This window comes from Lactuca sativa, chromosome 3 (assembly GCF_002870075.4).
Source record: "Lactuca sativa cultivar Salinas chromosome 3, Lsat_Salinas_v11, whole genome shotgun sequence".
NCBI lineage: Eukaryota > Viridiplantae > Streptophyta > Magnoliopsida > Asterales > Asteraceae > Lactuca > Lactuca sativa.
In genome coordinates this window covers 137,721,396-137,749,022 of record NC_056625.2, presented here as the reverse complement: position 1 = coordinate 137,749,022, position 27,627 = coordinate 137,721,396, and the positions used below count along the sequence as shown (strand labels likewise).

At 33.2% G+C, this 27,627-nt stretch overlaps 3 protein-coding genes across 3 annotated transcripts; 1 reads left to right on the top strand and 2 right to left on the bottom strand.

Moving 5' to 3' along the window:
- Positions 1-7,769: 7,769 nt before the first annotated feature.
- On the bottom strand, positions 7,770-10,308 carry LOC111880279 (probable carboxylesterase 2). Its single transcript, XM_023876695.3, has 2 exons — positions 9,967-10,308; positions 7,770-9,876 (listed from the first exon to the last, which is right to left on the bottom strand). The coding sequence occupies exon 2, from the start codon at positions 8,831-8,833 to the stop codon at positions 7,838-7,840; it is 996 nt and encodes a 331-aa protein (XP_023732463.1). The 5' UTR covers positions 8,834-9,876; positions 9,967-10,308; the 3' UTR covers positions 7,770-7,837.
- A 6,786-nt stretch (positions 10,309-17,094) lies between these two features.
- On the top strand, positions 17,095-19,538 carry LOC111880272 (uncharacterized). Its single transcript, XM_023876690.3, has 3 exons — positions 17,095-17,564; positions 17,751-18,754; positions 19,232-19,538. The coding sequence occupies exons 1-3, from the start codon at positions 17,205-17,207 to the stop codon at positions 19,374-19,376; spliced, it is 1,509 nt and encodes a 502-aa protein (XP_023732458.1). The 5' UTR covers positions 17,095-17,204; the 3' UTR covers positions 19,377-19,538.
- A 742-nt stretch (positions 19,539-20,280) lies between these two features.
- On the bottom strand, positions 20,281-23,126 carry LOC111880264 (protein CONSERVED IN THE GREEN LINEAGE AND DIATOMS 27, chloroplastic). The gene is made up of 7 exons (XM_052769398.1): positions 22,697-23,126; positions 22,439-22,591; positions 21,537-21,614; positions 21,333-21,428; positions 21,235-21,270; positions 20,914-21,080; positions 20,281-20,586 (listed from the first exon to the last, which is right to left on the bottom strand). The coding sequence occupies exons 1-7, from the start codon at positions 22,976-22,978 to the stop codon at positions 20,424-20,426; spliced, it is 975 nt and encodes a 324-aa protein (XP_052625358.1). The 5' UTR covers positions 22,979-23,126; the 3' UTR covers positions 20,281-20,423.
- Positions 23,127-27,627: the final 4,501 nt, after the last annotated feature.

Genomic DNA, 27,627 nt, shown 5'->3' with positions numbered 1-27,627 from the left:
TCGAAGTTGTGATGAGATGCGGGGTTCCGAGGTCTCCATCTGAGATTCGGGGTTTCCTAGGGTTGGCAGGTTACTATTGGAGATTCATTTAGGATTTCTCCAAGATAGTGGTCCCTCTAACTTGATTGACGAAGAAGACTGTCACTTTTTGTTGTGGGTCTGAGCAGCAGGCAACTTTTGAGGCCCTGAGACAGAGATTGTCTGGGGCGCTGATTCTGACCCTGTCGGAGGGTCTTGAGGATTTTTTGGTTTATTGTGATGTGTTGATCATGGGTTTGGGTGCAGTTCTGAAGCAGAAGAGTCCATTATTGCTTACGATTCGACGCAACTGAATCCTCATAAGGCGAACTACCCTATGCATGATGTGGAGTTGGGGGCTGTGGTGTTCGCCCTCAAGATTTGGCAGCATTACCTCTATGGGGTCTGTTCTACTATCTACAAGGATCACAAAAGCCTGAGGTATTTGATGGATCAGTCGAATCTGAACATGAGGCAGTGTCGGTAGTTGGATGTGGTAAAGGATTATGATTGTCAGATACTTTACCATCCAGGGAAGGCCAATGTGGTGGCTGATGCTCTCAGCTGTAAGGCGATCGTGGCTTCGATCAGGGATGTGTGTTTGAGGATGAAAGTGATTACTTCACTCTTGGAACAGATTCGAGAGGCTTAGGTTGAGGCTATGAACGAAGAGCATCGGAAGAGTGAGCACATAGTGGGTCAGGTGGATTCCTTCGATTATGATAGTCGTGGGTTACTGAACATCCATCATAGGGTGTAGGTTCCTTACTGGGGTGGTGTATGGCAGGTTTTGATGGAGGGGGTACACAAGTCGAGCTTCTCTATCCATCCCAGAGCAACAAAGAAGTATAGAGATCTCCGTCTCGATTATTGGTGGCCACGTATGAAGTAGGATGTAGCTTTGTATGTGTTGAAGTGCTTGACTTCTAGGAAAGTCAAGGCCAAGTATCAGTGACCTCACGGAAAGATGCAACCGTTATACATTCTCATTGGAAATGGGAAGAGTTTACCTCGGATTTCATCACGAAGTTGCCTCGGACAGCACGCAAAGTGGATTGGATTTGGGTTATTGTCGATCGATTAACCAAGGGTGCACATTTTATTCCGATTCAGGAGAGTATTTATGCGGAAAAGTTTGTCGACATATACATCAAGGAGGTTGTGGCACGACACGGGGTGCCGGTTTCGGTGGTTTCAGACAGGGACATCCGGTTTACTTCCAAGTTTTGGAAGAGGTTTCATGAGGAGTTGGGTACTCGTCTACACTCCAACACGGTTTTCCACCTGCAGATTGACGGATAGAGTGAGCGTATTATCCATACTCTGGAGGATATTCCGACTTCAGGGGACTGTAAATAATTGAATATTAAACCACAAATGACAAAATTATAGTCTAAACTCATGTACAAACTGCAAACTACAAGTTGGAAAAAATCACATGTCAATCGACTTCAAACGAATTAAATATGCATGTTTTAAAACTTTCACAGAATACAAAAAAACTAAAAAACTAAAAACTTTCAACTTTGATATCTCGACTTTGGGGGACTTTAAATCAATGAATATAAAACTAAAAATGGAAAATTTATAGTCTAAAATAATTTACAAACTCTAAACTACACTTTGGAAAAAATCGCATGTCAATTAGAGTTGAAATGAATGAGATATGCATCTTTTAAACGTTTCACAAAAACCGGTACCGACCCTAAAAATGGTTCCGGTTCCTAACACTCCGGTTTTAGACTCGGTATACCCGGACCTGATGGACCCAAACTCGGATTACCCGGAACCCGGATAAAGCCAATTTAAAAACCCGGAACCGGAACCGGTTCTATATATTTCGGTTCTAACGGTTCTGGTTCCGGTCCGATTCCAGTTCCGGTCCAGTTTTCCGGTTCTAAATCTCATCCCTAGTTAGATCTATATCACATTTCATGTCTCTTAACTGTGAAAATGTTTGGTTGATGATTCCGCAGTGGTTCCACTAGAGGATATTCAGGTGGATGATCACCTGAATTATATCGAAAGACCGGTGGCGATTCTTTATCGAAAGATGAAAACCTTGAGGAATAAAGTTGTTGAGTTGGTGAAACTATAGTGGCAGCATCATAAGGGTTCAGAATAGATGTGGGAGTTGGAGGACAAGATGTGGGAGCATTACCCTAAGTTATTTGCTGAATCGGACTTCGAGTACGAAGTCTAATTCAAGTGGGGGAGAATTGTAACATTCATAATTTATGGGTATGTTCCTTTTAACCCCTATTTGTAAATTATTTCCATTATTGGTCCCTAACCGAGTACGTTGGGCGTTCTTTATGAGCACGCTAAACGTACTAGCTTGAAGATTGGATACGGAGGCACCCACGTATGTTGGGCGTACATGGGAGTACGTTGAGCGTATGCTAAGCATGGGCAACCCCTAATTTTAAGGGTTTGTGCCCTATTTAAACAACTTATGTTGCCTTTCATGCATCTTATGGTCAGCCTCCACTTCTCCAACCCTAAGAACGAAACCCTAATCATCATTGAGTGTTTGTTAGCCTTTGTGTGATTATTGTGGTGTCTTTGTGCCCCTTGAAGGAAGTGAAGCTTGGTGGTGAGGATTTGGTGGACTTAGAGCTTGAAGATCTAGGATCTTCAACAACTTTGCAAGCTATTTGAGGTATAAAGCTCCTAACTTAATAGTTCTTTATGCTAGATCTAGTTTAGGGCTTTATTTGCGCACTTTTGGGTCCTTTAAACCTTGTTTGGAAGTATGGGCTACTCCGGCAGCTTGGGATAATAGATTTAGGCTTTTCTGAGGTTCATTGTACATAAAAATGATGACTTGATGGGTTTAGCTCAACCATGCAAGGTTGATATTCTTCTTAATGGAGTTAAGATGCTAGAATTGGACTTAGGGTGGTTTTAGCCACGCAACGGCTTAAAGTCTTAGACTTTATGGTTTAGGACCTTAATATGATGTTAGTTGAATGGTTGGATGTTAAGTCTTTAAGTGGTTAATACATTTGATCAAGGACTTGGAATTAGGCCAGTACGCGGGGTGTACTTCTGAGTACATTGAGCGTACTGGGTGAGAGCCTCGTCTCTGGATCAATTGCATATGTATGGTGTACAAGCCTGGTACACCGATTGTACGCTAATTAGTGCGCTGATGGAGTTGTGGGCATGGTTATTTGGGCTTTGACCCTTAACTTATATGGATCATTTCTGTACTTTGGGCTATTGTTGGACATTAGGCCTTCTATGATTAGGCCGTAATGGGCTTTGAGTGCCATTTAGGATTTTGGGCTATATTGGGCTTTCGGAGTTGTTTGGTTGGGCCTTGGCTATTGGGCCAAGTGAGGAAAGGGTCAAATGGTCTTTTACCCTGGGAGTTGGACTGATGAACGAGATTCATGGCTTTGTTTTATGGCCCAACTTATTAATTGACTTTTATTTGATTGGTTGGCACAGGGATTTTCCGGGTCAGCCATCCAAGCTTTTATTTGAGATATTCGGCAGCTTGACGTGAGTTTCCTCACTATGCTTGGCGGGTCGAATGCACCAACTTCGGCCCATGATTTTTTTTATAGATATGATGCTAGTTGTCTATGTGACTCTTGCATTAGTTGTATGTGATATGTATACCGAGTGGGGCCCAATGCCAGGTAGGGCCTAATGAATTTATTGTGTGCTATTTGTCTTAGTGATTATTGTATGTGTTTATGTGTCTATATGTATACCGGGCAGGGCCTGATGGATGTGATGAGGCGGGGCCCATCTCATAATATTGACAGATCTGTTCCGAGCGAGGCCCAATGCCGGGAGGGGCCGATGGGTGTTGGGCAATGGCCCATTGTATGTTAGATATGTATGATATATGGTGTTTTGGAGAAGTCACTAAACTTCATGCTTATGATTTTCAATTTATGTTTCAGGTACTTCCAGATCAAAGGGGAAGAGCTCGGGGTGATCGCATCGCACACACCATATTGTTGCGTATTTTATTTGACTCTGATGTATTTGGATGTTTGGTCATACTCTGATTTTATTATGGTTTTACGGACACGTTTTGAATGATGGTTTTATTATTTTAAAAATTGAAATTTTTTGTCTTAATTTTTGGGACGTTACACCAAATGTCACGACTTTACATTATATACTTGACTGTTTGCTTTTGCCAAGGTGGCAACACTATCACAATGTATAGAAATAGGTGATATAGGCTTTGCTATAAAGGAATTTCAAAGATTAAATTCCTCAACCATTCTGCTTCTTTTTCACAAACTTTAAGGGCTACAAATTCATATTGCATATTTGCATTTGTGATAAATGTTTGTTTCTTAGAAGCTCATGGAATGGCAACTCCACCAAGAAGAATCACCAAACCACTTGCAGAAGAGTGGTCCTCAACATTAGTGATCCAGCTAGCATCTGATCCTCCGATAAGCAAAGGAACCTTACATAAGTCAAACCAAAGTCCATGGTTTTCTTAAGATACTTCAACACTCTCCTTACTACTCGCCAGTGATGAGTACTAGGATTTGTATTAAATCTACTAAGCTTTCCTACAATAAACGCAATATCAGGTCTTGTGTTGGTCATAACATACATCAAACAGCCAATGCCCTTTGAATATTCAAGTTGTGAAACTGCTTCTCCACTATTTGGCATAAGTTTCATACTTGGATCAAAATGAGTACTCATATGAGAATAATCTAAAAATTTGAACTTTTTAAGCACTTTGTCAAAGTAATGAGACTATCAAATTGAGATTCCTTGATGCTCACGTTTTATTCTTATTCCAAGAATAATTTATGCCTCCCCCATATCCTTCATTGGAGAAGTGAGATGATAAAAACTCTTTGGTCATGTCAACTTTCCTTTTATCAGTACCGAAGATCAATATATAATCTACACATAAGCATATGATAGCTCCTTTACCATACTCATCAAATGTACTATATGCACTTGTCTGATTGATTCAACTTGAAGCCATGTGACAAGTCAACATTATCAAACTTTTGATGCCATGGTTTTGGTGGTTGCTTAAGCTCATACAACGATTTAACCAACTTGCACATCTTATGCTCGTTTCTAGGCATAATAAAACCTCGGGTTGTTTCATATATACCTATTCCTTCAAGTCACCATTTAAGAATGTTGTTTTAACATCCACTTTGTGAATAACAAATTTATGAATTGCTACTAAAACAATCAGTAGTCTAACTGCCATCAACATATATCAATTCCCCATTTTCTAACGTATATCAATTCCCCATTTTCTAATTGTCATGAACCACCAGCACAAACAACAATAAAATACTCATCTAAAATGATTGAACTCATGTTATCTCAACAAGAGTAGAAAGGGTAAGGTGTAAAGAATTGTTAGTAAAATTAGAAGAAAAAACGTAGTGAAAATTTTGTTTTTAAAAAAGCACAATTGGTTATGATAATTTTTGTTTACAGAACAATCTTCTTATAAGATAACTTCCTCGAAAATGTATTGATTTCAATTCCCCATTTTCTAACAGTCATGAACCATCAGCACAAACAACAATTAAATACTCATCTAGAATGATTGAACTCATGTTATCTCAACAACATAGTGAAAATTTTGTTTTTAAAAAATAGACAATTGGTTATGATAATTTTTGTTTACAAAACAATCTTCTTATAAGATAACCTCCTCGAAAATGTATTGATTTTCCTCGTACGAATTATGTTTTTCGTAATACGGATTTTGATTTTCACACTCAACATAATAAGATAATACATGTTTTTCAGAAAATAAATATCAGTGATTAGGTTATTTTTTTTAGTCAGCAACCAAATTTCCGCAACTAACGACTTCGTTTTGATTTTTCTAAAAAATCATAAATATCATATATATATTTTCATTGATAGTCGTCTGCAAAAATAATAACTACTTTGGAAATAATAACTACTTTAATATTACGCATGTAGTTTCCAAAACTTAATAATTATTATAAAAACTCATGGTGAACACAAATGCATAGATGCATAAACCTAGTAGTAAATTATATGTGGCTGTGGCAGGCAAGCTTAATATTGGTCGGAAACTGGACCAACCCATACTATCAATTTTACAATAATTATTACTCCAATAATTCATACAATATCAAGTACTATAATATTACAACTCGATTTTTTCTTAATTTTGATAAATTTAAAATTTATAAAAAAATAAACAAATGAAATTACAAAAATTAGTTTTACCATTCAAAAAGGCTTAGCGGCACAGCTTGTTGCCCGTTTGTCATCTCACTCATTGTACGATGACAATTAAAATATATGAATAGCAACGTTGTTATAAAAAATAAAAATAAAAATGAAATTACAAGAATTTAAAAACCACAAGAAATTAGATCTAAAAGACAAAAATCAAGACACATGTGTCCAAAAGATTTAAAATTGGCCAGTTTTGGACCGTATTTTGATCGAGTTCATTAAAGGATTGTCTGTATCTGGTCTCATACGACTAAAAACAATTTGGTATGATTACATGTGTAGTATGTAATAATGGAATAATAGGTAAGAAGATAATTGAAACAACAATTTTTGGGCTTTAATTGGTGGAATGGGCTTATATGTTAGGTTGGGTAGATGTTAGGGTGAAAGTATATAGTATACCCCTTGAAGGTTAGGCTAAAAAAACGAGCCCAATGGGCCAAAATGGTTTAGTTTCCTAAACTAAACATTAAAAAATGCCAATAATAATATGTACATGAGAAACTTACATGCTTTATCACCTTTGATATTTCATGTAGCTATCTACAAGTGCTTGACATGGTCTTTGCTTTTGGAAAATCTACCGGAGGCAACAAGAATTTGAGAAGTATTAAAAAGAAATTTAGCAAAAATATCATATGCTAGTTGATCGAGTGAAATAACAACAAAATAGATTCAAAAATTGATTTGTTTATTTAGCATCCTACTTTAATCTAGTATCCAAAAATTCTTATAAATAATCTTTATAAGAAATGAAAGTTAAAGACAATAAACTTTAATTGTGCTTCTCATTGCTTCCAAAATCCAATGCTTAAAAAACCGATGCATTTTAAGAAACTCTTCTTGTGGATGTAATAGGTTCCATAGTAAGACACAAGACTTAAAAGAAAGTAAAAAATCACATGATGTAAGAGAAAATTTGTTACAAGAAATACTTACATCATGGTGGCTCTTAACTTGATAATCCAGCTTCGATCTCTAACTTTAAAGATCATTTAAGTTGAAGCAACATAACTAATCAATAAATATATAAAGTATAAAAAAGACAATGGTTTATAAAGATAACACACAATTGCTCCCTATCTTCATTTCTTTTTTCTAGTTTCTTCACTATTTTCTTATCTGAATCATCAATGGCCTCTTCCTCCTAAAACACGAAAAAATTCTAAGTTTTATTGATATTTAGATTCTACGATCTCAATGGCTTATACAGATAACACAAAAAATCATCATTAACTTGAAATAAAAGTTGCAATGAGCATGCTTCAATTGACCTATCACTTATCAATTATTTATCATCAATGCAATACTAATTTCATTCAACATTGATGTTTGGTGTGTTTTAAACTACAAATTGGGTGGATTAAATCCATATTCAAATTCAAATGTAAAATAAATGTCAAGATAAGGAGAGATAGGAAACATATAAAGAGGTAAGGGTTGTATCTTGATACGGATAAGAGATATATCATGCATTAGATATATGTTTAACCTTTTGCATGGCTTAAAAAAACTAAGGAATACTAGTAATTCTCATTGTCAATATTTTATAATAGTTAATAGATTAATAGATATACAACTTTCAGATTTTGCTGCTGATCGAATTGATAAAGTTACAAATCTTTTTACGTAAGATACGAGCATTTTCACATGAAGTATTAGACAAAAAGAAGACATGGCCCTCCCCTTTGCTCTCCATCAACTCAATAAAGCCTTTCCACCCACACGTCTCCATCAACTCCTTATAGAGTAGGGCCCTACCCCTTAGTTTATCCCTCCCACCAACACACAAAAGAATCTTGGAGCATCCGAAAGCTGAAATACACGGGTCCATGACCGGATTATACAACGGGTCATCTAACCCGATCCCTAATGGATTAGCCAACAGCCACATCTGATTCATGAAAGCTTTGTGTTGTTCATGTTTAGACTCTTCTCCAATATGCTCTTTTCCACCAAAGTAAGGGTGGATCATAATAACACCCTTTAGGTTAATAACCTTTACTTGGTTCAACCCGACCCGGATAGCCATGTTATGTGCGATGTTGGCTCCTGCGCTATCTCCAGCGAAGAACACATTCTGAAGATCAGCATGGGAGTTTAACCATGACTCCGGACCATTTCCTTTAACATGGGTAGCCACCCACTTGATTGCTTCCCATGAATCCTCGTATGCAACTGGTATATGATGTTCCGGAGCCAACCTGTAGTTTACAGACACCGCAATCACGTTGGATTCTGCCGTGATCAAGTTAAGTGTGGGGTGGTAGGTGGAAGAAGCGGCGGATTCAGTCAAGAAGCCACCACCGTGATAGTAGATCAGAGTTGGGAGTTTCCGGTTAGGGATGTCGTCGACGATGGTTTTGGGAATGTAAAGCCTTACAAAAAGATTGGATTGGTGTGAAATAATGACGTCTTTTGATTGGACGCCAGTTATGGGATCAGTTCCAGCCGGAATGATATCATTTCCGATGAATCTTTCACATCGGCCATCTTTGTGTATTCGCAGCCAACCATGGAGATGGAGAGGATACTCTTTGGAGGTTGACATGTACTTCGAGGGTGAACCAGAAGCCATTTTTGTGGTAATGGTAGTGAGAAAGAGACGATAGGTATAATTACTATAGATGCTTGAGGCCAATTAATTGATGTGTGTGCTGATGCCCGATGTTGAACTTCTGCAAGGACCATTGGATACATGGAAGGTCTCTTCATGCATGCTGAGGTTGATCCAAATGTGTGGTGTGAAAATGTTTAAAACATTAAAATGATTTATTAGGTGTTCATATGAAAAATATTTTTTATCTTAATAAAATGATTTAAGAATTTAAGTTATGTGATTCATAATTTCAAATTGTAGACAAAATTGCAAAAATAGTTCCTATGGGATGCAATTTTTTTTGAAGTTTAGTCAAAATCTCGATTTTTTTGGTTTAATGGTCATTTTGGGCTAGTTTCGTTGTGTTTTTTGTCTATCAGTAAACTGAAATGACTTAATGGTATTTTTTTTTTTTTGTGTGTTTTTCTATTTAATTTAAATGAAAAAGAAAACAATAACTAAATTAGACCCACATATCTCTCTCTCTCTCTCTCTCTCTCTCTCTCTCTCTCTCATTACCGTCTTTTTCTAACCTTCTTGTGTGTCCATCTTCTTCCTTCCACAATTTACCCAAGTCTTTCGTTCACTCTTCTTCTTTCTCACCCTCGTCATCGCCTACGCTTTACTCGATGATTGAGATGATAATGGAGAAACAAATCAAGGATTCCCACATCAACCCACCTCCAATTTCATCGATTTTTCTATGTTAACAGATTTTGAGGAAACAATATCCCAATCAACACAAACCTCGATTCCCAAATCAACCCACCTCCAAACCATTCCATTCTGATGATGGAATCGATAACAAATCAACCCTAAAATTACCAATCTTTTTCCATCACCTACTTTCCTTTCACCTAAGTCGCTACCACCACAATTAGCAACCGACGACCCCTCCAGCGAAACCCGCATCTTCTCCGTTGACATTCTTCTCTTCCCGAATATCGGATCTTTCACTTTAAGCTTCATGAGCAAAAAAAAAACCAGATGCCTCACTACAGAGGAGGTATTAATCGAGTCATCTGAGATAAACAGAAGATAATCATGGTTCGATTTCACCCTTAAAATTGATTTCATATTCAAAATTGATTTATTATTTCATTAGGGTTTACCGGGTTTGAATCTTGAGAGATCGATGGTGGTTGAATCTTGACATATTCAAAATCAATTTGGTCCCCTGATATGTCTTCAACTTCTCAATCGATTTCAAAAAGTATGTGTGTGTGTGTAAATCCTTCCTAAAGCGATGATGAGGTAAGAAGAGATTGCATATAAATTAAGAGAATAAATCGCCGCCTATGTTGGATGTATGCTTCTTCGAATTCACTTTCCTGTCAATATTTCTTGTTACCACATATTCTAGATTCAATCGACGATAAGGAGAGAAGACAACGGATGAGGAAATGGGGAAGTAGAAGTGTAGGTGTGTGTGTGTAAATTTGTTGAGATAGAGAGAGAGAGAGCGCCCCTCCTATTTTTTAATTGTTAAAATAAATAAATATGTTTTAGATTTAAAAAATGAAAGAAAAATGTGAAATAAATACCATCATTTTAATATGTTGAGGAACTAAAAACGTAGCGAAACTAGCTCAAAAGGGTCACGAAGCCAAAAAAAAAAAAAAATAAAAAATAAAAAATAAAAAAATAAAAAATCAAAGTTTGGACCAAATTTCAGAAAAAAATACATACCATATAGATCATTTTTGCAATTTTGTCCAAATTGTATTATTTCTTTGCATATTTTGGTAATGACTTAGTAAAATAATATGTTAATATAACATACCGATATTAAAATGAGATACCATGCAATGATACAACAATTTTGCGACTTAAAACTTAACAAAAAAAATATATAGTACCAATAAATTATTTATGAGTTCCAATGAAGATCATATGTATATTGATCTTTTTTCTTCAAATTATCGGAAAGTGATAATGACTTAAAAGGGTAATGTATTTTTCGATTTGTACACGTTAAGTCACTGAGATTTTTTTTTCCTCAACATTTACCCCTTCAACTTGTTAAACTGTACGCATTCAGTCCTTATGACCGGCTACTCCAGGTTAGCTGGTAAAAATAACTTAATAGAGTAATATATTTCCCACTGTGTACACATTTAGTCTTTAATATTTTTTTTTTGCAAGATAAGTCTTTTTGTTTTTGTACTCATTAAATACTTATGAATGATTTATTTAGTTTTTTCTCAAGAAATCTTAGGTGAGAAATTCATTAATGAAGTGTTTGGGCCTTTTGATGCTGATGTCCATCGCGATCTTGACTACTTGGTTGCTTAGATCATGTGTTCTGAACATCATAACTTCTTCATACGATCTCAAATTTTAACTATCTTTATATTCATGCGAATGATCTTCATATCCATACGTTCATATTTTAGTCTACTAAAACTTTTATTTAGATTACTCCCATTAAAAAATAATATATTTTTACTTACGATTTTTATATCCATATGCAGAGACAGATTTAACCTGGTTCCGGTGTTCCACCGGCAACACCTATTTTTTCTATCCGTAGTGGAAAAAAATTTGATTTTTTTTCGTTTAGCTATTTTTCATTTGTCAGCAACATATAATTCATCTCGGCAACACCTACTATGTATTCCTGCTTCTGCCCCTGTCCATACGTCTTTTATGAATGCATGTATGGATGTTTTTTTTATAAAATCGTAAGTAAAAATATATTACATTTTAACGGGAGTAATCTTAATGAAAAAATGAACACGTGGATATAAAGATCGTTAAAATCTGATACCGTATGAAAAAGTTACGACGTTTAGAATACAAGACCTGAGCCAAACCACAAGACCTACGCAACCAAGCAGTCGGGATCATGTTGTACATAAACATCAACAACCCCAAACAACTCATCAATGATTGTCCGACGTAAGATGTCGTGAGAAAAACCTAAAGAAATTATTCATAAGTATTGAATGAGTACAAAAAAATGACTTATATATTTGAAACAAAAAAATGTTAAGGACTAAATATGTACAAAAATATTAAAGACTAAATGTGTACAAATGAAAAATATATTACCCCATTAAGTTATTATTCCCGGCTAACCTGAAGTAACCGGTCATAAGGACTGAATGTGTACAGTTTAACAAATTAAATGGGTAAATGTGGACGAAAAAAAACTCAGTAACCAAATATGTACAAATCAAAAATACATTACCCTTTTAAGTCATTATCCCTATCGAAAAGTTTTAAGAGATAGTACAAATCGTACCATTTTAGGTTGAGGCGAAATGATTTGGGATCTTGGTTTTCAAATGTAATATAGTAAACTACACAAATGGTCTGTATGGTGTAGGTAATTTATATATTTGGTCTCTAACTTATTTTTTTAACTCGGAAGGTCCATACTGTATATTTTTGTTACTCGATTGGTCCATATCTTACCTAAAAAGACTATTTTGCTCTTGATTTTTTAATTTATTTAAATAAACACACCCCCAACCTCACCCCTCACCTTAACTTGCCTTCCCCATCATTTTCCCTATTTAATTAATAGTTTTTTAGGTATGACATGCATCGAGCGCGTAACAAAAAGAAATAGTAGAGATCTTCCAAGTTAAAAAAATAATAATAATAAAATAGGGACCAAACGTGCAAATTACCTCAAAACATTAGGACCATTTATGTAATTTACTCGATGTAATATCTTAAGAAAATAATCTACGGTCATCAAACTATCAAACCATAGTTTATAATGTTTTTATGTTTTGAGTATAATTATGTTATGTATTATAACATTTGCCGAGATAACAAGTCCTTAAACTTGAATATAAATAGCAGTATGATGGATCTATATTTTCTTGTAACTTAAGGGACTATGACTTACTTATAAGCTGTAATTGATAAATTAAACATATAATTATAAGAAAAACCTTTTAGTGGAATATGATTTGGTTCATTTTCCCCTCTAATATAAATTTATTCTCTATATAAACACCATAATTTTATGTGTGTCATCCATCAATCGAATTGCTCAATTAAAATGAGAAAGAATCATAAATCATCATCTTCAAGATCAAAGGGATATCATCTTCTCCAAATAAATATACTTCACTATGTTTAAGTCTTATGAAGTTTATGTTAAATTGATCAAAGGAATCAAAGGGATATCATCTTCTCCAAATAAATATTCTACAAAACTAGATTATAGTTTTCAAATGTCAAAAAATATATATATTTATATATTGAAATGTCTATTTATATACAAATAACACATATTTATTGTAAATATACTTTACATGTATGTAAAAAATTACGTATTTATATATTGAAATATTCTTAGTTTATTTGTAAAAATATTTTACGTTATATGTATGTAATAATATAAACTACCACACTCTAACTCACCAAAATAAGGTTTGAACACCTCATAGAAGAGGTTTCAGTTTCAAACATTTAGGGTTTCAGTCAATGGATAACCATAAGAAATGTGCACGAGACAGTCATAAAGAGGGGGAGGGGGATGCTTTGTATCATCGCTAAATGCGAGTGTCTCTCCCTGAAGTTTGCAATATCGAGGGGCTACAATAGGCAGTAGATAACTTATTTTTATGCAATAATATGTATTTTAGAAATGAACAAATTATCTAAGATTAATGGGTAAATGTGTATAAGAAATTTTAATGTTAAAATGTGTACATAACAAACAATAAAACTCACGTTAGGAATCGTGTGGTGACCTATTATTACTCGTAATGAATATATATTTTAAATAAAAGGTAAAGTTTAATGATTAGACATGTACAAAAGCTATAAGTGGTTGATAATATGTGTGCACAAAAAATCAATGATTTTTTTATACAATTGGGATACTTTATTATTATTCTAAGTTTTTTTTTCTGCTAAAAAATGCTTTTAACATAAAACCCTAAAGCCTTACATATCTATACAGATTTACTCTAAGTCTATTTTATTGTTCATTAATGATTAAAATTTACAAACTTTTTTTTTCATATTTCATATTTATCGGTTCACCCTCTCCATAGCGGTTCATCTTAAACTTATGTGTCTCTCCATAGCAGTTCATCTTAAGCTTATGTGTCTAGTGACTTGAACTTCTTGCTAATGTGACATGTCACATCAATGTATTCTCTTCAAAAGGAAAAACACAAGGGAGAAGAAACATCTTTAAAAAGGTAATTTTATATTTATAGCAGCAGCATGAACAACAACAACAACAACAACAACAACAACAACAACAACAACAACAACTACAACGACGACAACAACAACATCAACAACCACAACCATAACTACCACCACAACAATGACGGCAACAGCGACGACGACAACCAAAACACCAACAACAACAATGTGGGATTAGCCCCTTAGTAGAGGATTTGCCTCTTATATTGGAGGTCTCAAATTCTATTCCAAATGTTAACGTTTTCGTGATACTAGCTAACCACTAACCCCTTCATTTAAAAGAAAAACAATAGTAATATCTAAAAACCTCTTGTCTTTTGCACATCATATATAAGGTCACTAATAGATACATCAAAAACCCTCCAACGTAACGGTAAGGTGATGGATAAATGTAGGGGTGAGTAAAAATTGAGCTGCATATAAAAGTATCCGAAAAAACTGCAAAAACTGAAATCGATAAACCAAAATCTAGATGGAAACTGACAGTCAGTTTTTAATTTTCTAAAATCTACCAATTTCGAGACGGAGCCGTTTTTAATTTTCCAATACCCGCAAATAACCAAATTGCACCGAATTTAATATCTAAATAGTTATATATAACAATTGTTATTTAGTTGCTAATAATATATAATCATCTATAATAAATGAAAATAATTTTGTCACATGTTATTCTCTTCTTATTTAACATTTGGGAATATGACTTGTTTAGGTAATTAACTTTTCGGAATGTTCATATCTGGGTAAATATCTTTTTTTTGTACACATCTAGGTAACAAACTTGTTGGAAGTGTTCACATATGACCATTATGACCTGCTATAGCAGGTTAAATCCTAGATGTGAACGCTTTCAACAAGTTCGTTACATAGATGTGTACAAAAAAAATAGTTACCCAAATATGAACAAAACGAAAAGTAAAAATTAAATTACACGAATGGTCCCTGTGGTTTGGGAGAATTTGTTTGTTTGGTCCCTAACTTTTTTCTTTTTTAACTTGGATGGTCCATATTGTTTATTTTTGTTGCGCGTTTGGTCACTGTCTTTCTTAAAAAGACTATTATGCCCTTATTAATTTAATTTTTAATTAATTTTCTTATTTATGTATTTATTTTTTACATATTTAAAAAAATTAATAGACCCCACATATTTGTATCTCTCCTCGGATGAACCCTACTGTTTATTTTTTAATTAATTTTTTTTTTTTTAACTCGGATGGTTCGTACTGTATATTTTGTTACGGTTTTGGTCCCTGTCTTACCTAGAAAGACTATTTTGCCCTTATTAATTTATTTTTTAATTAATTTTCTTATTTATGTATTTATTTTTTATATATTTAAAAAAATTAATATACCCCACATATGTGTATTTCCTCACCGTAAACTTGAAACCAGATTTGAGAACTTTAAATTGAGTCTTACCGGTCACCATCTCATCTCTCATCGTCCCCAACTTCTATTTCTTTTCCATCTTTAGTAATATCGGCGTTTTCACCATCCTTCGTTTTTTGGTACTTCAACTCTGGCGAAGCAGCACCATAACTACTGTTTCTTCATCTTTAGTAGGTTGTGGTGTTGATTCGACGGAGTTAAATGACCGAAAAAAGAAGGGATGATGAAGACGTCAATATCACTAAAGATGGAAAATAAATAGAAGTTGAGAAGGAAGAGAGATGGGATGGTGAGGAGATACAGATATGTGGGGTCTATTAAATTTACTTAAATATAGAAAGCATAAGTACATAAACAAGAAAATTAATTAACAAGGGCACAATAGTCTTTTTAGGTAAGACAGAGACCAAGATCGTAACAAAATTAAACAGTAGAGACCATCCGAGTTAAAATAAATAAATTAATTAAAAAATAAACAGTAGGGATCATCCGAGGAGAGATACAAATATGTGGGGTCTATTAAAATTTTAAATATGTAAAAAATAAATATATAAATAAGAAAATTAATTAAAAAATAAATTAATAAGGGCACAATAGTATTTTTACGAAAGACAGAGACCAAACGTGCAACAAAAGTAAACAATAGGGACCATCCAAGTTAAAAAAAATAAGTTAGGGACAAAAAAACACATATTCTCCCAAACCATAGGGACCATTCGTGTAATTTAATTTTTACTTTTCGTTTTGTTCATATTTAGGTAACTATTTTTTTTTTTTGTACACATCTAGGTAACGAACTTGTTGAAAACGTTCACATCTAGGATTTAACCTGCTATAGCAGGTCATAATGGTCATATGTGAACACTTCCAACAAGTTTGTTACCTATATGTGTACAAAAAAAAGATAGTTACCCAGATGTGAAGATACCGAAAAGTTAATTACCTTAATAAGTCATATTCCCTTAACATTTTGTTATAATTAACATGTTTCTTACACTGATCTAACAACTAAACACATAATTCTAATTCATTTTTTTGCATGTTCTTTTTCAGAATTTCTACTTATTTTAAATTTCAAATTCAAATAAACTTCCCATTTAATCATTCGGATTTAACATTTTGTTTTAATAAATCCGTAAAGTATACGAGTCTCACAATCAGTATAGATAATAAAAAGAAATATATACCAGATGTCTAGGTGGGATCCCAAAAATATTTTTGGTTTGTTGATATATAATATAGTTATTAAAAAGAAAAAGATAGTAGGTGACTATTCGTTTATTAGTTTGTTAATGTTTTAAGTTATTGTCTTATATTTTATTGATTTTTATTTTGTTACAACTATTAGTTTTCGAATTCTTAAAACATGAAAAAAAATAAAATCCAAATGGTTAAAAACCGTAACAAACTCATGTGGTTAAAAACTATCAGCACAACCATATGAAACTGGACCACATAAAATAACTCTATAACCACATTGTTATATTATCGTACCATTTTGTTACTAAATTTTAATAAACATATTTACGGTTAATGGTTCGGTTCTGATCAATAACCACATCACGTTCATCCCCGGATAAATGTGAAATATAAAATAAAATTCAAACATTAATGAATAAGAATTTATATTCAGGGTAAAGCGGTTAATAATTGAGAAACTTAAGGGGTATTACATACCAGTTCCTCAATACGTTTTCAAAATACAGGGGCCAAACTGAAACTACCGGGAGCAACCTCACCTCCTTCCAGTCGCTGCCCCAAGCCGGTAGAAACAGTCGTTAGAATGGCGGTAAACGGCGCTTACTCCACTTTCCTTAGCCTATGCCGTCGTCACCACCACCACCACCACCACAACCGCTATCATTCATTTCTTTCATCTCCCTCGCATACGTATCACATCACCGGCTTTCTATATTATTTCACTCGTAATCGGGCACTGAGCACCAGCGCTGAGTCGGCGGAGCCACCTGAATTGTCCGGCAGGAACGCTTACGACCTCCTAGGGGTTCCTGAGTCTTGCACTTTCGCAGAAATTAAAGCCTCTTTTCGGAAATTGGCAAAGGAAACTCATCCCGATCTTTCTCAATCGCCCGATGGATTTTCTAATTCCCACCGATTCGTTCAAATTCTCGCAGCTTATGAGGTATGCAAATATTTCGACTGTAATATGTCTTAATAGCTGTTTCTTACCTGTTTGTAGTTTGTAATCAGTTCAACTGGGAATGATTGAATGTTGATTCTAGCAAACATAAAAAAAACTAAATAACCTTGAAAATATCGGATTCAAATCTGAAAAAGGATCTTGATTCTTTCGACTAATTAAACGCAGATACTATCAGACATTCAAAAGAGAGCTCACTACGACAACTATCTACAATCTCAAAAACCAATTCTCCAAAAACCCTCAAGACAAGGTTCATCAATGTACACATACGAATCCCATGAAGCAACAGGACAACAAATGGAAGTTGTAGAATGGTTAAAATGGTATAGATATGCCATAAACAACATCGTATCAGAGAAAAGAATAGCAAATGGAACAAGCTACTTTGATATACTAGAAAACGACTTTTATTCAGCCATACACACAGCCTACCATGGTCCTATAATCCATTCAATGGATTTCCTCCCTGATTGTTTTGAAGCTGATGAAAGATCTTTCCATGGAACTTCTGAAATCCTTCATTTAGTTTCAGGACATGACCTTTTTGGGAAAGTATGTATAGCCAAAAGGGTACCTGAATTATCACCACATGCCTCCAAAATTGAGAATTTGGAAGTGGGATTCAAAACTCATGAATTGGGAACTCAAATTAGGTCACAATGTGATGCATACAAAGATCTTGAGTTACATGTATCAGGAAAGATTGTTGCAATTGCAAATCGAATCCCACCAAAGAGTTCTACTTCCACCATTGACATATCAAATGAAGATTATGAAGATCATATACATGTTTATCTCAATCTACATGAAGATGATGAGGAAGATAAGATGTTTTTGGGGACAATTATTGGATTAGGGAGTAGTGATGAAGAAGGGTGTTGTTATTTTCATAATAATTGTGGTGTAAAGACTCATGTGGTTATGAAACATAGGACATTAATGGTGAAACATATGCATTGGTTTCAATTGGGAGAAAAAGCTTCTGTTTGTGAGTGTAGATGCACAAGAGCTCGATTACCTCCAAGTAAATATTGGTTATTTGAGCCTCGTTCAGGGTCGCATGATATTGGTGGTTGGTATGTTGAGACATATGGGAGGGGTAAAAACGGAAAAAATGTTTCATCTCAGAGGTATTGGGATGGTGTTGACTTAAGTCAACCTTCTGAAAGGTATTCTTAATCCTAGATCATTTAGGCTATGTTTGGCAAACTAGTTGAAAAGCTAGCTGATAGCTGAAAAACTGGTTGTTAGCTGAAAAGATAACTGATAGCTGAAAAGTTAGTTGTTAGCTGAAAAACTAGTTGTTAACTGAAAAGTTAGTTAAAAAAAATGATGTTTGGTAAAAATTAGTTGAAAAGCTAGCTGCAAGATACAAAATGACATAAAAGGACATTTAGAAGGATATGTTTTTTATAATTAATTAAGGGTATATACGGGAAATTTTAAAAAAGCTCCGGAAAAGCTGCTTTTTAAAAAGCTAGCATATCAGTTACTTTTTTGTTTGTCAAACATGATAATTAAGGGTATATAAAAAAGCTCAGAAAATAATCTTTTTCACAGTTACTTATGATTTTTATAAAAAATTGAATATGGGTGTACAATTTTTTTTCCCTAAAAACTTGATAAACGATTATTTTGACATGTAGGAGGGTTCATCCAGCCATTTATTTGCTAGCTCTTGCATACAGAACTTTAGATATAGAAGAATCCAAGAGACAAAAACAAACAATTAGAGATATATTTCAAGGAAAAATGTATGAAATATATAATTGGTGGAAAAGACTTGTGTAGGAAAAATCTCAAGAAAATCAGGTTGTATGTTTTTTTTTCTTTTTTAATTTAAAGTAGTTTGCATTTATAAATTATGTCTAACAAAAATCTTGTAATGTAAAGAAGATGGTGATTCCACTTTGTGCATTTAATGATATACAACGTATATTTAGTTTATTTTTTTTTATTTAATATAGTTTACATTGTAATTTGGAAAATGTAATTAATTATAACAATGCAAATTGCTTTGTATATGGATAACATTGCTATAATTGGGTAATTTTTTAAAATACAAAATATCATAAAAAACCTTATATATATTGTGTTTTTTGAAAAGTGAAAAACATCTTGCATTTTTCCATTTTTACCAATTTGGCCCTTTTAGCATAATCTCATAAAATACCTTATATTTTGTGTTTTTTTTTTTCTGGATTAAACCTCAACATTATTTTTTCCTAAAAAAAGCCTTGCATTTTTTCATTTGTCATTTTTTTTTTCCGAAAAAACTTGTAACATGTGATGGTTTTCTCGAGAAAAACTAAAACAGCTGAGGGTTTATTTAGAAATAGTAAGAAGTTCGAGGGTTTTTTTCTGAAAAAAATCAAAGTCAAGTGTTTTTTTGGAAAAATAAGAAGATAAAAGGTCTTTTTCAGTAAAAAAATAAATAAATAAAGACGGAAGTTTAATCCAGAAAAAACATCTTGTATGAGAGGGTTTTTGTTTTGGAAAAATAGAAAAAAAATGCCATCTTTTTCAGGAAAAAATGTTGATATATAAATGAAAACTTGAGAAACAACTACTTTATAGTTCAAAAGTAACCCATTTCATTATTCAAAATCAAAATTTATATTTTTTTCATTTCTTGATAACTTATATGCCTTTGCAGTTTGAAGTCTATAACGTCTCTCCAACTAACATCTCAAAATGGCAATCTACTATTCGTATATATATATTTTTTCACATAATTCAACATAAAAATCAAACAAGGTGTATATACTATATTATTATATACTATATATAATATATAACATGAATATATATATATTTTTTTCTATATTCTTGTTTTAATCAGTTGAGTAGATCCTCCCACTTGCAGTATTGTCCGCCCGCTAGTGCACGGTAGTACCTGTCCCTGCAGTACACCGGCCTTCCATCAGCCGCCTCAGCAGCAGCAGCTGCCAGTTTATCATCTGCCTTCACTTCCAATGGCAATCTTAAAAGCTCCTCTTTGCTGTAATATTAAAAAAAATATCACTTTATTACTTTATATATATATATATATATATATTTTTGGGTAATGTATTTTAATTTTTTACCTATAATACTTTCATTTATTTGGGTATAATTATAATTATAATAGCATCTTACTTACTTACATTTTGTTTTCTTAGTAAGTTATTGTACTTTACAAAATCTACTAAATCATAGCATTGCAAAATACAATTTTTTTTTCTTACTAGGACATTTTACTTTGAAAATTCTACAAAATTATAATGTTGACAAAATGCTATGTATATTGATATTTCTTATATATATAATAATCCTTGTTTTAAATTACCTCATATTCGCATTGATCTTTGTAGCTGCAACATAATTTTCATTTGCAAATGTTTTTTGGAAGAAATCTTCAACTGGTGTAGCAAAAATAATCAATGAAACAGCTGTCACAAGTAACACCCCTGTTCCCACTAGGGTTTGTTTCAACAATTTTATCACTGGTTTCACCTACATTTATAAAAAAATATATTTAATTAATGAATTAGAATTATATATATATATATATATATATATATATATATATATATATATATATATATATATATATATATATATATATATTTCTCACAAATATATTTTTTTTCTTAAAACTTTTGGTTACCTTGTATGACCCCAATAACCTATCACGCGCCAAAATCTGCAAAGAAAACAAATTTAATCCAAGATCAATCGTATGTAAAATGACTATTTTGTCCTTACCTCGGGAGGCTTTACCCACATTTGTCCATCATACCAACCACTCTCTTCGTATGGGATCACAGCTGATAACAGTCTGTCACCGACATAACTCCATCCCTAAATATATATAAATTTTAAATTTATATATAAATTTACCATGAAACTTAAATAATTTGGTGTAGTTTTAGATTTATTTAAAAAATGGGATATATTTATTATACATACCAGATAAATCCTGAGAACAACTAATGATACAAGAAAAAGCGTTCCAGTTCCTGCCGCTAGTAAAAATCGTAAAGGATCCTGCATAGAAACGAAGCAAAATGTTGTCAATGCTATTGTAATTAATCTACTAAAAATTTTCCACATTTGGTCCTTATAGAATTTTTTTTCCACATTTAGAGTCCCTAAAATTTAAAATGTTGTGATCCAATACACAGCATTATGATCGGCCAAGTTATATCGCTTAATCGGTATAATCAATACAAGAAAAAGAGTTTAGTGAACTTGATGCACAAAAAAAAAATCATTGATTCTTTCAATACTTAAGAATTAATAAAAATAAAAACCCATATTTTTTTTAGTTTGTAAATATATTTATAAGGGGAAAATGACACAAATGCCCTACGAACTTCCTAGGATTTACCTATTGAGTCCCTAAAGTTTTTGTCGGGCTTTATGAGTCCTTAAACTAGAATATGACCTGCTCTTTTAGTTCTCGTTAACCTGTAATAGCCGGTTCAGTGACCTTTTAGACCAAAAAAACTCACATTGTACCCCTATAAAGCCAAAAAAAAATAAGTTCGGGATCAATTCGTACAAAAAAAACTCACATTTTCTTCTAAAGCCGATTCACACTCAATTTGTATCGATCCCCTAACTTATTTTTTTTGACTTTATGGGGGCACAATGTTAGTTTTTTTTGTCTAAATGGTCACTGAACCGGCTATTACAAGTTGATAGGGACTAAAAAAGCAAGTTATATCCTAGTTTAAGGACCATAATAAACCCTAAAAAATTCAGACTCAACGGGTAAACCCTAAAAAGTTCATAGGGCATTTGTGTCATTTTTCCTATTTATTTTTCCTATTTATAAAGAAGAAGAAGAAAAAAAAATTACTTCTTACATTTGAAGGATTAAAGCTTGCAGCAGAAACAGGGAGTCCAAGAACAGTAAAAGTAACCAACCAAAGACCTCCAACGCGTATGAAAAAAGATCGTGGACTCAATTCTCCCCATGAATATAATGGCCCTTCTTTCAAAGATGAGTATTCATTCACCTATAAATAAATAAATAAATAAAAATAGGTTATTATTAATTTATTTTTGCTTTTTTCATGTGAAAATGAGAACATAAAACATAAAAAAAATTTAAAAATACATACCGGCCTTTGTTCAAAAGGGACTTCCATTTCCAACCCGGGTTCCCAGCTTTGACCCGGTAAGTTGCTAAATCTTCCATCCATTTCGTCTTTTTTTAAAGCCATAGCAATAGTCGTAATACTCCTCTGAGTTGATGAACTCGAACTCGAACTCGAACTTGAACTCAGACTCGAACTCCGGTTCCATTTTTGCTGCCAAAACGACGCCGGAGAGATTCTCTGGTGGTCTTTGACTTTTTGACTTGGAGGTGAGAGTAAGGAGCAGTAGACACTTAGTCTGATCATTTATTTTTGTTTTTATTTTTATGTCCTGGAAATTTGGAGAATTTCCAGGAGATAAACTCGAACTCACTCTGCAAAATGGATTAAGTCGAAGGAAAATTATGATTTTTTTTCTTTCTTTTTGTTGAGATGGTTTTGGGGGAGAAGGTGATGTTTTATGTGGTGGGGGAATTTTGGTTTTGGAGATAAATTTGATTTCTTTTTTATTTTTTCTTTTGAGGTTTGGTTGTTTTAGGACACGTGGCATCATAGTAGCGTCAGATTAAATTATGCATCTAGCCTATTTTGTTTTAAAGAAAAAAAAAGCATTTGTTCTATTACCATCGTAAATTTATGACTAAAATATATGAATGGTACCTATGATTTTATAATTCATATCTTTAGTTTCTAACTTATTTTTTTTATTCGGAATGTTCCTATTGTTTTATTTGTTATGTGTTTGGTTCCTACTGATTGTTTTTGTTACGCGTTTGGTCTCTGTTTTACCTAAAAAGACTATCATTTAAATAGGAAAAAATAATAGGTAGGTAAGATAAGATGAGAAAAGTAGGGTTAGGGTGTGTTTATTTAAATAAATTAAAAAATCAAGGAAAAATAGTCTTTTTAGATAAGACATGGACCAAACGCGTAACAAAAAAATAATAATAAATACTTTACGAGTTAAAAAAAAATAAGTTAGAGATCAAACGTATAAATTATTCTAAACCATAGGACCATTAGTATAATTTAGTCTAAATTTATAATCAATGGTTCCTTATAATTCTTACAATTTTTTCTTTAAGTTGTTAAACTGAATAATTTCTAACCATCAGTGGCGGACGCAGACTGTTTTAGTATGGGTGTCCCTCGTACTTCAAGCGGGTGCATCTAATAGAAAAAAAAATTACACTACATGCCGGAAATTGAGCAGTGGCCCGGGACCCCAAATGCCCTACATAGGTCCGCCACTGCTAACCATAGTGATTTTGTAAAAAAGTTAAAAGTTAATTAAAAAAAAGTTTATAACTCTTAGTGGTTAAATAAAAAAAACCAAATTTTTTTAATCTTTTATGGAATTTGGCCAAGTTGGTCAAAGGGTTTTGATTAAAAGTCGATATAGATTCGTCCCGGAATGTTAGTTTTTTAGCGCAATGTGTTGATATAATTAATGCCTCCAATATGATATGATAATAGTTTATTTATTCAAATAAAATTATTTAAGAAGTTGTATTCATTAGAAATATATTTGGATGAGTTTTGAGCCGTTTGATATGATAAGTTTTCTTTTCATACGTCTTAGAGGCAAAAAGCTGAAAACAAAGTCACCAAATTAATACACAAGTCAATAGGTCGAAATTGAGTAATTGACGCATATAAATCTTTTAAATTTGAGAAATTAAATATCCTTCTATTTTTTCTTTCTTATAAATTTTCCTATCCAATTAAATGATTAAATATGTCGTGTTAGTATACTAAAATACAATTAAATGAGCATTAAATATGACACATATCATCATTTAATTGAATAGTAAGATTTATAGGAAGAAAAAGTAAAAAAATATTTAATTTCTCTTTAAATTTTAAAATATTTTTCCCCTAATAGAGTCAAAATGATGTGAATATCCGTGGATACATGTTTATGTGCGTGTGTAGCCTTTGGTTGAGTGTGGAAAGTGTTTGTTTACACAATCTTATTGTGCGCATTTCTCGTGTGAACCATGTGAGAAGTAAGAGAGCATGAGAAATCGGAAAACCTTTTTTCGATGCTATTTGAGTATTTGGTCCATCTACCATGCATAAAATAAGCTTTAAGATAAACTACTTCTTTCATAAAATACTGAAAATTTATTATTATTTTTTAGGGTAAAATATATATTCTTCCTTCTACCGTGAATAAGCAAACCGGTCTGAAAATAGACTGGTTTTGAGTTTTAGACTGAGATTGAGTACTTCGGTATAGACCAGTCCTCGTTGGCTGATCCCAACTGTGAGCTTTTTATATCACAACAAAAAATGTAACCTTTAGCAGCGACAAAAGTCGTCGCAATTGACTACCCTTGTCGTCAGTAAAGGTATTTGCAACGACCTGTCGTCACTAAAAGGTCGTCGTTATTACTCGTAGCTAATACTTGTTTGTCATCGCGAATAGCGTCGTCTCTAATACATGTCGTCTCTAATACTCGTTTGTCGTCTCTAATAAAATTCTGGCCACCGGTCGGCGTTTTTCCGACTAAGGTTCCCGGAGTTATTGATTGTCGCAATTGGTCCTCGTCGTCCCTAAAGGCGTCGTTGCTAATGTTTTTTTTAGGATAAAAAACATATTTTTAATGATATTTATTTATGTATTTTTATCAAATATGCATTTTATAATATATATATATATATATATATATATATATATATATATATATATATATATATTATAAAATGCATATTTGATAAAAATACATAAATAAATACATACAACATCACATAAAACATCAAACATACCATATTACATAAACTATCTAATAAATCCCAAATAAACATCTAATATATCATCCATAAATATCTAATAAATTCAAAATAACATCATCCATAACATAAAAACAAGAAATACTATGTGTCTTCGTCTTCCACATCGTTGTTGACTTGGTTTTTAAACGATCGAATAATGTCTCCAATGGCCATCACAAATGTCGGGTTTTGAAGAAAAGCATTCACATCAACATCCTACAATTAAATCACAAGCACATTAAGTCATTAACAATTCAACAAACTATCAAACCATCAAAGCACCAAATGAATTAAGTCATTAACAATTTAACAAACTATTAAACGACCAAATCAAGTAAGTCGTTAACAATTTAACAAATTACCGAGCTACCAAAAATTACTACAAATACATCAAGTTCTTAACAATATAACAAAGCTACCAAATTCTTTAAGAATTTAACAAGTACATGTGTTGGTTGTGGTGCTTGTGACTATGACTGTCATTGGGATTGAGCACTTGTACCTGCAGCTAAAGAAGGTTTAGGCCTAATGTCTCTCACATGCCCCCTTTGTGTACCCAACACCTTCTCAAATATTGCGATCCAATCAACCAGAGTCGGCTATGTAATGAGTCTGTAGAGCAACCTCAACAACTAAGACATTCTGTATTTCACAAAGATTGTTAATATACCTTAAAACTAGCACAAAAAACCAACAATTTACTTCATTTTTAAATAATAATAACTTATATATTGGTCTTCAACTAAAGAATCAACAAATTCACCTTTTTTATTCACATCGATGAAATGTTTCTAGTCTATTCAAATTCTGTTTAACATTACAAAATATGTTAATGTTATACTTGAATTAACATTAAAAAAATATGTTATAACTGAATAAGCATTATTGTAACTTTCTTAAAACAATGTCACACCTCAAAACCGGAATGGCGGAAACGTTCTGGGTGGATGACGTCATGTCAACTATCACAACATATGCAGTATTGTAATCAAAATACAACAACCATTGCATTAATAGTAATAATTTTGCATAGGTTACGTTTCATAGCAACATCAAAGTAATACAGAGAATAATATAGATGCAGCTTGGTACTAGGCTGACTTCACAAAAGCTCCCGGGATGTACCTGTTTATCGATGTCCTGAGAATACAAGTTATTTTGAAAGCGAGTATCAGCATTTTTATAATACTGGTGAGTTCATAAGTATTTAATGACGTTAGTATAAATACACATCTTTATTCAAAATAACCTTATGAAAGATGGTGGTTTAGAATCTACATAGTATTAGAATTCTTTCCAAAAAAATCCTATATTTTCTAAATAGAAGCAGTCTTCTACCAAGACCCGATTGTTTTATGTTTAAGGAGTAATTTCCCTAAAAGTACTAACATTATCAACATATAGTTTTTACTTTAAAGGAGTTGTGATAAAAGCCTCAAGTAAGAATAAGGGAAAATCATATCTTTCCTTAGCAGAAACACTTCTGGCTAAACGTAAATAAAACCGAGACTCCAGGCGGAACGCCTCGCAAGCTTAAAGGTAAATAAATCATAGACTTCAGGCGGAACGCCTTGCGAAGTCTAAAAATAGGTAAAACATAGACTCTAGGAGGGTATCGAATGAACAATACACCTGGCTCAGTCTAAAACAAAGAAGCACAGACTCCAGATAGTATCAAATGAACGATACAACTAGCAAAGTCTAAAACAGGGAAACACAGACCCCAGATAGTATCAAATGAATGATACAGCTAGCAAGGTCTAAAACAAGGAAACACAAACCCCATACAGTATCAAATGAACGATACAACTAGCAAGGTCTAAAACAAGGAAAACATAGACTCTAGGAGGGTATCGAATAGACGATATGCCTAGCCCAGTCTAAATAAAAGTGTGGATAAAAGGGTGAATGTGAACTCGTATGTAACCATGCTGATTGACGATCAAATCCTTGATGACCCTCCAGGTCATGCGATGTATAGTGACATATGTCACTCATGGGCCTTACCGGCTCGGACTGTAGCTAGCAGTCAGGATGCGGGAGTGTCTGTTCCGTATAGATCTATACACACGATGTCCGCTCTCCCTCCAGGAGACTCTGGTTACACGGAGATGGAGCTATGAAGCGTCGTATCGGGAAATAGTGTGTCACGTTCTATTTAAAGTATTATATTAATA

Bases quoted from the DNA above. Each gene is read 5' to 3' on its own strand.
- LOC111880264 (XM_052769398.1), bottom strand. From the start codon at position 22,978: ATGATCAGACTAAGTGTCTACTGCTCCTTACTCTCACCTCCAAGTCAA. The intron at 22,592-22,696 runs GTATGTATTTTT...ATTTATTTATAG, and splicing joins TCCCTTTTGAACAAAGGCCG to GTGAATGAATACTCATCTTT. The intron at 21,429-21,536 runs GTATGTATAATA...ATATATATTTAG, and splicing joins TTGTTCTCAGGATTTATCTG to GGATGGAGTTATGTCGGTGA.
- LOC111880279 (XM_023876695.3), bottom strand. From the start codon at position 8,833: ATGGCTTCTGGTTCACCCTCGAAGTACATGTCAACCTCCAAAGAGTAT.
- LOC111880272 (XM_023876690.3), top strand. From the start codon at position 17,205: ATGGCGGTAAACGGCGCTTACTCCACTTTCCTTAGCCTATGCCGTCGT. The intron at 17,565-17,750 runs GTATGCAAATAT...AATTAAACGCAG, and splicing joins AAATTCTCGCAGCTTATGAG to ATACTATCAGACATTCAAAA. The intron at 18,755-19,231 runs GTATTCTTAATC...TTTGACATGTAG, and splicing joins TTAAGTCAACCTTCTGAAAG to GAGGGTTCATCCAGCCATTT.